General features: G+C 35.5%; 1 protein-coding gene across 2 annotated transcripts in view; it reads right to left on the minus strand.

Annotated features, from left to right (window-relative positions):
• Positions 1 to 13196, minus strand: part of LOC139779736 (uncharacterized) — a 37780-nt gene extending 24584 nt beyond the window's left edge. The window contains exon 1 of one of the 2 annotated variants that reach the window (XM_071718213.1): positions 12684 to 13196. In XM_071718213.1, coding sequence (XP_071574314.1) covers positions 12684 to 12821 — 138 coding nt within the window. In that variant the 5' untranslated portion in view covers positions 12822 to 13196. The remainder of the gene's footprint in view (positions 1 to 12683) is intronic. The other variant, XM_071718205.1, reaches the window with a different exon arrangement.
• Positions 13197 to 13206: the final 10 nt, after the last annotated feature.

Raw genomic sequence — 13206 nt, forward strand, 5'->3', positions numbered from 1 at the left:
TAATCCTAGATAAATTTTAATTTAATAGAATTATAAAAATTTAATTATAGAGATACGTAGGTAATGCAAAAAAATTAGGAAATTGATGTAAATGATAAAATAATTCTTCTCAATATTGATTGGCTAAGATGAGATGCTCTATATTCAGAATAATTGTTGTTAAAATTGAACACTTGCGAGTTGTTGAACGCTATATACCTACACCTATTTTCGTCCACGTTACTGTTTTAATCTCTTCTTATGTTGGATTATGTGGAATTTTGATTTAAGCTATTTACTATACGCAGCTATTTACTCTTGTCGCCGATTGTTTGTTCAAGAAAACGCAAACGTAAATGTAATACAAAGCTATAAGTCGATATTGTTATAAGCCGTCTGTCGCGCAATAAAAGCCCGTTCGCGCTGCAAAGCTGCGCCAAGAGTTCAAAATACATCAAAATATCCTCTTTTGTGCCGTCAAGAAGTCCCCTGTGCTTGTTCAGCGTGCAGTTGTAAGACCGGCTCGTACGATGTGTGATCGGAGAACTTTATAGTTTCTCTTTCAGACGTGTTCGAGCAAGGTTTCTTACAGAAAATGCCCAGCAACTAATTGTAAATATGAATAACGCAATATATTTTCCGCTAAACATGCACACACGTCACTTTTGCATAGCAAGTTCTTCAATTACGATCTTATAAAATTCAATGAAGTAAAAGGAACATAATCCGTTCAAGATTTAACTTTTTAAATTATTAGTTTATGCTCCGTATAAGAGAAAGATTTTACAAATATAATCATAAGATATATCCTTTGTTATGTTTCGCTCTGTCATCTGGTTCGTTCTGTAATTGTTCAGATTTTTCATTTTTATTTACACTTTTGTATATTTCTTTCATATTATTATTATGTTTATTATAAAATGTATTAGAATTTCATTTTGATTGCAATATATTTTTGACGTTAGAACCTTATTTCTCTTACTTTCTTATTAGCACGTAATGATGCACATGCATACTTGGCGCGTATACGTCAAATGTCGGTCGAGATTGGACGACGCTCAATGGCAATTATGAGATGCTAGATCTGTCGGAATATGGTCCGCATGGTAAGATCTTATAGAAATTAGATATATCTATAGTTATAATCGCGCGACGCTGCTTGCCAATAATGCATCCGATAATCGAAGGTAAATATTCATGCCGTAGGTAGACAAAGCTTTGACTTAAAGATACTAACAATGCTGAGGAAATAATTACTAATTACTGTTTGTATATATGGCGTTGTAATTACATAATTTTCGCGATTTAATAATTTTTGAAAGGAGATAAACAATCAAAAGTTGGATTCTCATAAATTTGAGTATTCGACAAGTGGTCTAGTGGTCCTATTGGGCAGTCCTAGGCGATAAAACGCTTCTGTCAGTGGTTCGTGTTATCGATTGACGTGTTGACGATTGCAGTATATGTATATATATCATAATACGTGGAAAACCTCAACTCGCTACTTATATACATATGTCCATCGTATACAGCTACATCGTAACAAATAAAATTTGAACATCCGGTAATGGAAAAGTCATTGCGCTACCGCGATATATGTACTTCTATACTTTCGGTGCCCACGTGTGCCCATATGTACACGTATCGCATTCGGACAATTCCGCCATTATTTACTCGGCAAGCCGTCGATCGCACGCCGGCTACCTATTTGCCTCTTTGTTACTGTACTGCACCATTTCATTTCGCCGAGATATCGGCATGCGTCCCATCGCTCGGAGGAAATACCGCTATTGTTCACGCTATTGCAAATCTAGGAACGGTATAATAACGTTATCTCTGTACTCTACTGTACCCAATCTCAGGCGCAGGCTTCGCGACGCAGCTTCGCGGCCCGAATGCATTGTTCGCGAGTAGTTTTGCATGACGGACCAAAAGCGAATGCAAGAATTCAGTGCGATACATCGAGCCATTCGACCGATCACTTTGTGTTCTTGTGTGGCCTGTAACTTCACAAAGGACTTCCACCCGTGGTTGACTCTTGAATCTGGAAGGGATCCCTTGTCGCGCCGCGCCCGGTGTGATGGCAGGAAATGGAAATTTATAGCTTTTTTATTTGGCAAAAAATAGACTGTTGCTTACTGGACCGTATATATACTAGAAAATACAATGTAGCATGGGGCAGAGATTTAGGGCACCGAAATGTAATTTAAATTTAAGAAACTCGTGTAATTTTTAACTTATGTACGTAATTCGTAACATTCATAAATGTCGTTGCATTATCTCGTGTTGATTAAAAAAAAAAATCGTGACAGAGTGACAGAGTGCAACGGACGATAACGATTGAATAACAACTGCAAATCACACGCAATTGTAATTTACACGCGAAACCTGCATACGCGTTAAGTGAGTTTATATAGAGACGAGCATACTGTCGAGAGGATTTCAGGATTGGCTGCAACGACGAGATAATGTAGTCATTCTTGCCACTGCAATCATACTGTAACTGTGCATAGCGTGTCTATATAATATCTATGGCAGCTACTACATCATTTTGCGTGAACAAAGACCAATATATGCAAAATCTGAAAATTCGAAATCTTCTACGAATTGACAAATTATTGGTTGAAATTTTTTATTAAAGACTTTTTTTAGCTATATCAATCTAGATGTCAGATTAGCTATAAATAAGAAAGGAAAGTTTTGTTGTTATATATAAAATTCAAATGTCGATTGGTTGCATTTCAAAATAGAGCTAAATCTTGCGAGATCTGTTCCGTTTCACATATATACATTCACTGTGATATGACTTATTGTTAGCACCACGAGCTGATGTTAATGCCTGCACGCTTATTTTCAGTTAATGTTTATTTCTGAATAAAATAAAAAAATTATTGCTGACGAATTTTGTGTCATCTAATACATAATATATCATACAGTAATATCTGTGGAGAGAATTTCTTTCAACACTTTTTTGCTGGAATAATATAAAAAGTTAAGGTCAAAGTCTGTACATCAGTATAACCGTGGATCGGATTAGCCTTCTTTTCTTCTCTGGATTTTAATAAACGAGCTGTAATTTTCCATATTTTATTTTTGCTTATTTTATTAAAGAAGAAAAATACGGATCTTCTGACGTATACCTAACTTTTCTTAATTTACTTTAAAAGATTATAGCTGAGACGAAAGCATTAGACATGTCCGAAACGACCGTAAAGTTTAATAAATCATGGATTAGCGATTATAGTACAGAGTACAGCATCTTCTTTATAATACAGACAGGAAAAAAAGTCGAATTTAGCAAAGTGAATGCTTAATATATTCCTCACGACTGAGAAATTCTTAAAACTTATTAGACAATGCGTATCTTTATATAATTGTTTCTTATAGTGGTGAATGAAAAAGGATGCGAGAAAAAGTGACAGGTTCAAAATAACAGGAAAATCGAACTGTCACAGAATAAGTATATGACTCGTAAATATACAAATTGAAGTTTGCTTATACCTATATACCAGTACCTAGAATCCGTTATTATCGATACAAGTCGGTCGATAGACAGACGGACAGAATATAATCTTGAGATATTGAAAAAAGTGACATATGTAAATTGTAAAAGAACAATATGGAGGTTGAGTAGAAAAGTTTTTACTTTTATTGCGGGCGAGAGCAATTACGCGCAGAGCGTGTCGCACATCTGCATCTGTGTCGCGTGCAAACACCTGCTCTTCCCGAAGAGAGCATCGTGTGTTCTATAATTTCCGTTTTACCGTGTAAAACGACATTTTATGCCGCGTAATTTCGTTGCTGACCCATTCGGTCAAGTTTAATGCGAAGTCGACCGGTTATATCGATATCGCTTATAGACAGCACGGGTTTAATTCTATCAGAGTCTGTCATGCGCGTCAGAGATGAGTGCAGATGCCGATTTAGACGGACTGTGTCCGGCTTTGAAGCATCCTCGTCCTCGATACTCGATTTCACGTCGCATCAACAACGATAGAACGTCGTATTGCGCCCGGTTTGATATCGCCACACGTTTCCGCTACACGACGACGCTACTTTCGAATCGATGGACGTGCACAAATGCGACCGTACGGCGTACGGATGGATTATATGTATAATATATATGCTGGCTGTAGCCAGTGTAGCCTGTGTTTTTTTACATTTACGCTTTTCGGCAAACTTCGGCGCGCATATGTCGCATTTGTTTTACTTATATCTGCGTCCGATATTAATCGCAATTTTATATTTTGTTTCCCGTTGCAATGAAAGCTCGAGATTTCTCATATTCTATCGAGTAAATATTCAAAATATTATAAATATAGTTTATTTTTCAAGGATTTACATTTCTCTTTACTATATCTATATAATGATTGTTACATCGATTAAAATCGTATCGATGCATCAAATGGGATTCGAAACGGAATCGCTTGTGAGGGAAGAGAGAAGATTATAGGTACTCTGCAATTCTAACGTTAACACACAGCATACTGCAATCTGCCGGAAATGCACGAAACCTATTGTACTTATCTATTCAATGATCTTTGGGCTGTAAAGCTAGCGAAGAATATATTGGTTTTATACGGAAGAGTTTTATGTTGCAGCAGCTAAAATGGCCTTGAAATTTGATTGTGAGCGATTATTAACGTATTTTTTAATTAAAATTATGTATATAAAGCTATATCTAATTAATAAAATTTTAATTTTATCCTATTTTTTCTTATAATTATTTATATGACGTTGATTATAAAAAAATATAAGAAATATTATTAAGCTGGTTATTTGAGAAATAAAATCTAGCACATTTTTAGCATTTTATATGTGAAAAACTTCACACAAGTTACTCAGTTAATAGAAACTAAAGAAATATCGTTTGCTAAAGTTAGTAACAACATTATTTGCTAAAAATGTCTTTTTAGAATTTAGTTTTACTAATATTTTCCACGATTTTTGTCTGTGTTGCAGCTTACGTCTGGATATTATGTGATTCATTTTTCCTTCTTATTGCTCAATGTCATTTCAGTCTTCGGTCTAAATCTCTCGTTTTCTCTCGTCGACGCATTAAGTGATTATATTCATTAATTAGTACGACATAAAAGTGACTCGCGCACCGAGTAAGCTTGTGCTCAGCGAAGCGACTGTTAGGTAAAAGAGACGTCATTTTTACAAAGTCTCGCGTATGTCAATGTGTCAAAGTAAAACTCGTTAAACTTTGTTTAACTGCGTTACATGATAATATGTCGCCGATAAATTACAAATAAGATAAATAGAAGATCCATCTTCCTCGTCGATGTTGCGCCCGGCGTTGAATTTTTCATGAAAGAGGTAACTCGTCAGCGATCGGATGATTTGAACATTTATTAAGCTATATCTCGGTCGCTTCATCACGTTGTTGTTATAAAGAAAACTTGTGTAAATCGCTTAAAAGAGAACATCTTGTTTAATGGGTAAACTCGGGGTAAACTCGGGATAAACTGTGCAGTTATCGGCCATTTACGGAATAATATTTTCAGTCTTCATTGCAAAATGTGTGTTTTTTTCTATCAGTATCTCATTAAAAATAAGATATGGTATAATATAATGGCGATGCCATTATATTTCTCTTCTATTGTCAGTTTCATATACAAATAAAAAGATATGAACAAGCTTGTAAATGGTTGACATTGATTTTCCATTACAAATGAGTAAAACCATGCAGAGAAATTTATTACGTGAGTAAATCTATAATTTACAAATAGATAAAAAGGTTTATAACAAATTTATAAATCCGCTAAATGATCCTAGAGGAGTTAAATAGATTAAGAAAAATGTATGATAAACGATTTAATTTCATAAAATTAAAAATTTTCGACTTTTTTAAAATGAATGAAGCTACAATCGCTTTTTAAATGCATATATTTTCAAGTCTTTTTATTTATTTATACTTTTATACTTTAAGTTTTTAAAATATTCCTCTTTTAAAGATTAGGAATTTTATTCTGCGGAATTAATACTCGTCTGTGACTTCTTAAAATCTTATTTTTACACCAGTAAATTCGAATGCAAGAGCATTGTATATTGTATGCATGCTCTATACGTATAAGGGAATTCTACGCATCGATTATATTTATTTTTCTCACTTTTAAAATCATTTAGGTCACGTCTCTCGACAGTAAAGCTAAAGCACTCATGATGACTCGAGGTATAGATTGTAGAGCACAAACAACCCTCCAGCTCGAACATTCGTCGATCTGCTCGACACACGCGTGTTCGAGACAGACGCGTGAAATAATAAAAAAAACGTGATTTTGAAATACTAAAATCGGTTTTGCAATAAATTCGATGGCATTTGAGATCTAACGGATATATCGAAAACACACTCCCACGATAATTGCTCCGCATTGAAATTGGATATCGCGACGAGACTTGACACTACATACTCGAAACGTACTCATGCCCGTGTAACTCTTAAATCATCGTTAACAAACAAAACGTCGTAACGGAATATCCAGTTCAAATACGGATTGAAAATTATATGAGTTTCGTGTTTAATTTAATTTTTACGTTAACTTTTACGTTGTGTTAATTTTAATTACAATATGTTTACACTACATTAAAGAAATTTGTTTAATTATGCCGTTTAATTATACACTGCTAAGATATATCGATCTGACCACAAAGCTCGCTAAGTATTTATTATACCTTGCGTTACTTCTTTTAAGAAGAGATAGACATTTTGATCGGACAGCAAACTGATTGCAAACTGCTTAAGTCTTAAGTAAATAATTTATTATTTATTCGCGCTTTCCTTTATCTTACACTTTATATAACTTAACAAAAATACACCATTGTACCCGTAAATATGTATATTTCTTGTAAAATATTGCTATATGCATGCATTGTTTTCTACTTTTCTTCCTAACAATCATATCATATATAAAACATAAATTAAAAGTAATCTCGTCGGTTTGATAAGCTCTAATTAAAAGAATGAATAGCTATATCCTCAATTAATTTCAACTAATATTTATAAGATCAGGTCATAGCAAACATGACTTATAGGTTGATGAGAGTTAATTCAGATGGGTAGAGATCAATTTACATGTAAATGCAACACGTACTTAAAATTGCCCGATTCAAATGAACCATATTACGTATTCAGTGGCTGAAATTTGAAATACGAGGGTGGTTGAAACGAGGTGGACGGAATCGCCCGGCCTGGCGGTCATTCATCGTGAAAGAACACGCTGCACGCGTATACTTAATTAGCCGGAATTTATGAAGACGGCCGCATAGAATAATTGAGAGAGTACAAAAACCGCAAGAACTCTCATCCGCATTACGGCAGAAAAAGTAAAGTTCTTGGCTGTTGAATCGTAATGTCGACATACCGGCATAATTCGCTAAAAGTATGCGGCCATACGTCGCAAAAAGGTGTGAAAGGTTACGTATCGGAACTAAAAAAAAAAAAAAAAGAAAGAGAAAAAGACAAACTGACTGCGTCGTATATACATACGCTCTGGTTACCGCGAGCGAAGATTTTTATGTACGTTTTTTTTACCATAAATATCGATCCGATCCACATTGGACGAGCCATAAACTCGACTATTTCGCGAGATGTGTGCTTATCTTTCGGCTCGGCTTCCAAGTTCATTGATCGTGAAGAGAGGAATTTTGAGGGGCGCCGATATATACATATAGAAATAAAACTATGTGCGAAAGTAGAGAGAGAGAGAGAGAGAGAGAGAGAGGGGGGGGAGAGAGAGAGAGAGAGAGAGAAAGGAGTTTCATAAAGTGAGTTAATCGTAAACGCCAGCGAAAAGTAATAAGTCGCGTGAGCCTCGTAAAATTATATTTAAAAAGTATTTAATTATAACCAGTCAAATATTATCTTTAATTTTATGTATTTAAAATGAATCGGGAAGCTCGCGTCTTCTCAAGAAAGCTTCATGAATAAATAAAGCGCCAACTGATTTTCGTCTCTCGCAGTCTTTCTATCAAGACAAGATTCTGCCAATTCACTTCTGGAACATCTATTTATATCTTTATCCTCGATAGCTCGATTGCTCCGTCAAGTGCTAAGCAAACGACATACATGAATAATCAGTCGAAAACATTGCCGGATTAGTTCGATCGATGCGACAGGATATTTGCCTTATTTGCTGTATTGGTCCAAGTCGCGTTATCCCCTGATGACTGATCCTCTCCGCTACGTGCTAAGTTTCTTAATCAGCCGTCTATATCATTAATCAGCCGACACTGCGGTACAAGTGTACGAGCACTACGAACGAACATGCAACGGAATAGGCAAGAAGGTAGTAGTAGCAGTAGGGAAAATAGAGAAACAGCACCGTGTGTACCGTGAGCCGTGAGCGTTTGCGAGGGTGAGAGAAGAGGGTATTGGTGGGCGGACGGCGGACGGCGGACGGCGGACGGCGGACGGCGGACGCGCGCGCGGCGCAGTCAGCGAATCAGCAGGATACCGCACCTGATCAATTAAGCTGCTAATCGTGCCGAAATCACTGGTCACTATCGCCACTGTTATCCGTCGAGTGTTCTCCACTATCTCGCGTACCAAGCATCCGACTGCGTGTTTCGCTCGTTTTTTGGCATCGTCGTCTTCCGCCGCTTCTCCTTCTTCTCGTTCCTCTCGTTCCGAATCCCTACCAGTCTCAAATCGGTCGAATGGTTATTGGATAGACAAGATATTATAATCGGGCAGCAATTTCGTTGACAGCTGCTCGTCGAGGCTGGTTGAGGCGGCGGCGGCAGCGGCGGCGGCAGCGGCGGCGGCAGCGGCAACGAGCACGAGCACGAGCACGGTGACGACGAGCTTACGAGCTTGCGCGACCCTCGCACCTCGCACGACTAACCGAGGCCTGGAATCCACTGGAATCGGGGCTTGCCTGCCACCCTAAAGCCACCCTTACCTTTACCGTGAACATTGAAGAGCGGCGCCACCCGCCACGAGCGCTACCCCACGGAGAAACTACACCTTTGCCATGGATTCGGATCTGCTTCGTGCCTTCGTGGGTCGTGGGGGAGGATTGTGCCACGCCAGCGCAGCGATATATCGGGTGCGGTGCGGTGCGGGTGGCCGGTGGCCGGTGGCGCACAGCGTAAAAGCTCTCCAGATTCTTAACCCGCCGCGGCCGGAAGATTTTTACACATTTTCGTGCTTCACACGGCATATTAGCAATAAAAAAAATAATAAGTACGAATTGTTGTTGATGGAGACTAGGTTTACGTATTTGATTTGATATTTACCGCGTAGCATTTATTTCTCTCTTCATCCCATTCGACATGTTTGTCAATAGCATTTTCTTGTGTCGATAACGTCTTCTTTTATCTCTTAATATTTGAGAGGTATTTTTCTCGGTATTTATGTATTACAATTTACATTTATACAACTACTGTCAGAGAGAACTGTCATGTAATAAATGTCAGATGTAAATGTGCATTAAAAAGCAATTTATTAAATATTATCGTGGCGAATAAGATGAAACTGCATAAAGAAAATAATTTTCTTGATTGCTTTTTTTTTAATTTAATGCAAATTTTTCAAATATTATTTATAAAAAATTATTAAAAATTATATATTAATTATGACGCAATTAGTTTCTTTATTATATTATTTTAATATTGCTGTTATTTTATACATTTTCTTTATTGCAAAATTAATTATCAATATAAGTGCAATAAAATTCTCCTCCGTTGAGTTTTTATTTTACATACTCACATTTATTTTATATATTCAATTTATATACGTATATTCTTGTCCACATTATCCAATTTGAATTCAATCTGTATTATTTGCACATTAATCCGATTGCACTATCGAACTGTGCCCATCTTACTATAGATTTCCTTCACTTCAAGGCGATGTGCTTGTGGTTTCTTTTTCTCGTGTCTTTCTTGTCGTTCAACCACCTGTAACTCCTTTGAGATAGGCATTTTAAGCTGCATGCATTTCTATCCTTCTCTAATCCCAACACTCTTACGCTCTTACACTCTTTCGCATCGTTGTATATTCTTCATGTGGATCGAAAACTTGAATAGTAATCTATCTGAACGTTATCTCTCTCCATTAGGTTTTAATTGTTCAATTAATTATTCAAATTGCTATCCAAAAATTGTATAGGTTTACTAACAGATAGCATTATTGTGTCTTTCTTCTTTTATCTATCTGACAAAATTTAGATTGATTTTTTACAGTTTAAAAATTAGATGCAGCCATTTCTTGTATTTTTTACCATGAATTCTCTCACTATAATTATATAATTATAATATTGTAAATTTAATGGTTTCTGCGTGAATTAATGAATTAATGCAGAAGAACATTTTCTTACAATCTTTAAGTTCTTTAAGAGAAAAAAGCATTATGTAAAACTTTAACTAATTAACAATACACATATTTATAAATGTAAAAATTTTTTTTATAACAATAAAATAATGCATAAAAAGTAAAAACGTGAAAATGTATCAACAGTCGAGTAAATTAATTCAATTAAAAATAGATGTTCTATATTACTCGCCATTCGTAAAATAGAAAATGTGTATGTAATGTCTTTATCGACATCTGAAAAAACAGAAAATGTATAAACTTAAAAGAAAACGTGTGACAGACTCTCGCGATACAATGTATTTATAAATTATATGTATATTTATAAATTAAAGTGATAAAAATCATCTATAAAAAGATAGCAATAAAAATCAATCTATTAATTTTTGTCCAACGAGTAATAGCGCACCACAAAATGTAAAAAAATAAATAATGATAAATTTTTGCATACTTTTGTTACGTGTATAGTAGACATTTATATTTTATATTTGTTATTCTACATTTATATTGTTAAATTACTGTGTTACTTCATCCAGAAAATAAATTCTAATTTATAATTCAATCACACAATTGTAGTTATTATTAGCTTATTAATATATTGCACAAATATAATAATAGCAAATGAGAATTCTAAAAATAATAAGGTGTAAGAATAACGAGAGATTCTTATATTTATCGCTCATGTATTTTTATATTCTATTTTTATATTAATTCTATATTGCTGCGATTCAATGATCGCCTAGAGAAAATTGTTGCGAAAAGAGCTACGTCGTAAACAAGATAATCCATAATTAAAGATTAACACGCTAGTTTACATTAAAAAAATTTAGTATTATTATAGAAGCTGATACACATATGATTTGTTACATTTTTTATTAAATAAAGTTGAAAACAAAATTACATAGTATAATAACATAATCATTTTAATAATTTTTCAATTAATTAATATATTTAATTAATAATAATGTTTAATATTAATAATTTTAAATAACTATTATTAATTATATTATAGTAATTTTAATAATATTATTATTATATCATATTATATAGCTCTAACATGTATATTTCTTTATTTATAGAAAAAGATCTGTCAATTTCTAAAAACACTGACTTTATTCAAAATAGAGCTTAATGAAAGAAGATATATCTTTTACATCATACTGATATTAAATTTTTTCTGTATTTTTGTGTAGTTGTTTCATGGTTGACATCTGGATCAAGAATATTTTGTCTTCTGTATCACGTAAATCACGTTTTTAGGTAACTTACTCTTATCGCGAGATGGAGTCAAATACCGGAATTTATTATGCAAATGTAGGCGAATTCTTACGTATACGTTACGTAGGCGAAAAAAATACTGTTGCTTCAATTAAATGTGGAATCCCGGGGTGCCAGAAACATAAATAGTTGATTCAATTGTATAAATAGTTGATTCAACTATAGTGTAGTCGTTTAAATAATTCAAATATTGAATCAACTATTTAAATATTGAATCAACTATTTATACAATTGAATCAACTATTTATGTTTCTGGCACCCCGGGATTCCACATTTATTGAAGCAACAGTATTTTTTTCTCAGTGTATGCAAATGTAGGCGAATTCTTACGTATACGTGTAGAAACTTTAATATTCCTTCTTATAATAGAATTCCATACTTTCATTAGTTTTGTGCGCGTTACATTTTCATATCATCTCTTAAAGCTTTACGCACCATGTCTTTGACCACTTAATATTCAATTTAACACATAATAACATGTTTTTTAACAGAAAATTTTTATGTTGTGTCGACATGTCTGATAGAAAATTTTCATATTGTAATAAAAAAAGTTATGAAGTATTACCTTTTGGTATTTCATTGTTTTACCTTATTCGATTAAAAAGTATTTAACAAAATGATAAAAGCGTCGTCTCATGAATACGCTTTCCAAAACGCGTATGCATTATAATACATTCCTTTGCTTTATACCGTTCTCCCTCTCTCTCTCTCTCTCTCTTTTTGTTGCAAAAAAATATTTTATATTTATAATATTATTTAAAGTCTGAGTAATTAATCATTTTAATTATTCAAATAAACATTTTTTATGCAAAAATCCAAATATATAATTTCTTTAATACCACACATCATATATGTATACTAGCGGTTACATATAAATAAATGTGCAAATATGTGTGCGCACTGCGCACAGATGTAATGATTTGTTTTGAATTAACGTCCGGGTATTGTGGGGCTTGGTGGCCGATGGCCGGTGGCCGGAGGTCGGACCCGGACAGACGACAGACGGCGAGCAGTCCGAGCTGTCCGAGTAGATACCAGAGATACCCGGCGCGTGTTGCGGGGCAACGCACCCGTCACGGGTCACGGGATACGCACGTGATTTACCTACCTTTGGCAAGTCCAATGACCAGTATAGCTTTAGAGAAATATACCGGGCACCGGATAATAGCGCGATCCGAGATCCGAGGCCAAGGGCCGAGGTCCGTTCGTCCGTTGAACGTTGAACACTGCTGGGGATCCGTGCCATGATCGCGGTCCGGATCACAACAGATCACAATAGTCACAATACCGGCACTTGCCGACCGACGACCGACGAGGACGGCGAAATAAGAGCACGCGAGAGCGTCTTCGAACTTTGAATCTGTAGTATTCGTACTATCCGTAGAATCACCGGCACCCGGCACCCGGCACCGGTAATCACAGCTGAAGTCCGAGGTTACGCGAGATCGATTTATCGATCAATCCCGACAAGATGCAGGCTCGCGACTCGCGAGTATCGCGGCAGTCGCGCACACCTATGATAGACGACTCGATAGAGACGATAGATCGTTGGTTAATCGATCTATAGAAAGCCGGCCCTGTAATTGGGCCGATCCGGGCCCGAGGCCCGAGGCCCGAGCCAATAACGGGCC

The sequence above is a fragment of the Temnothorax nylanderi genome, unplaced genomic scaffold, assembly GCF_030848795.1.
Source record: "Temnothorax nylanderi isolate EJ_2023f unplaced genomic scaffold, tnyl_v1.0 TNYL_tig0006_pilon, whole genome shotgun sequence".
NCBI classification, from domain to species: Eukaryota; Metazoa; Arthropoda; class Insecta; order Hymenoptera; family Formicidae; genus Temnothorax; species Temnothorax nylanderi.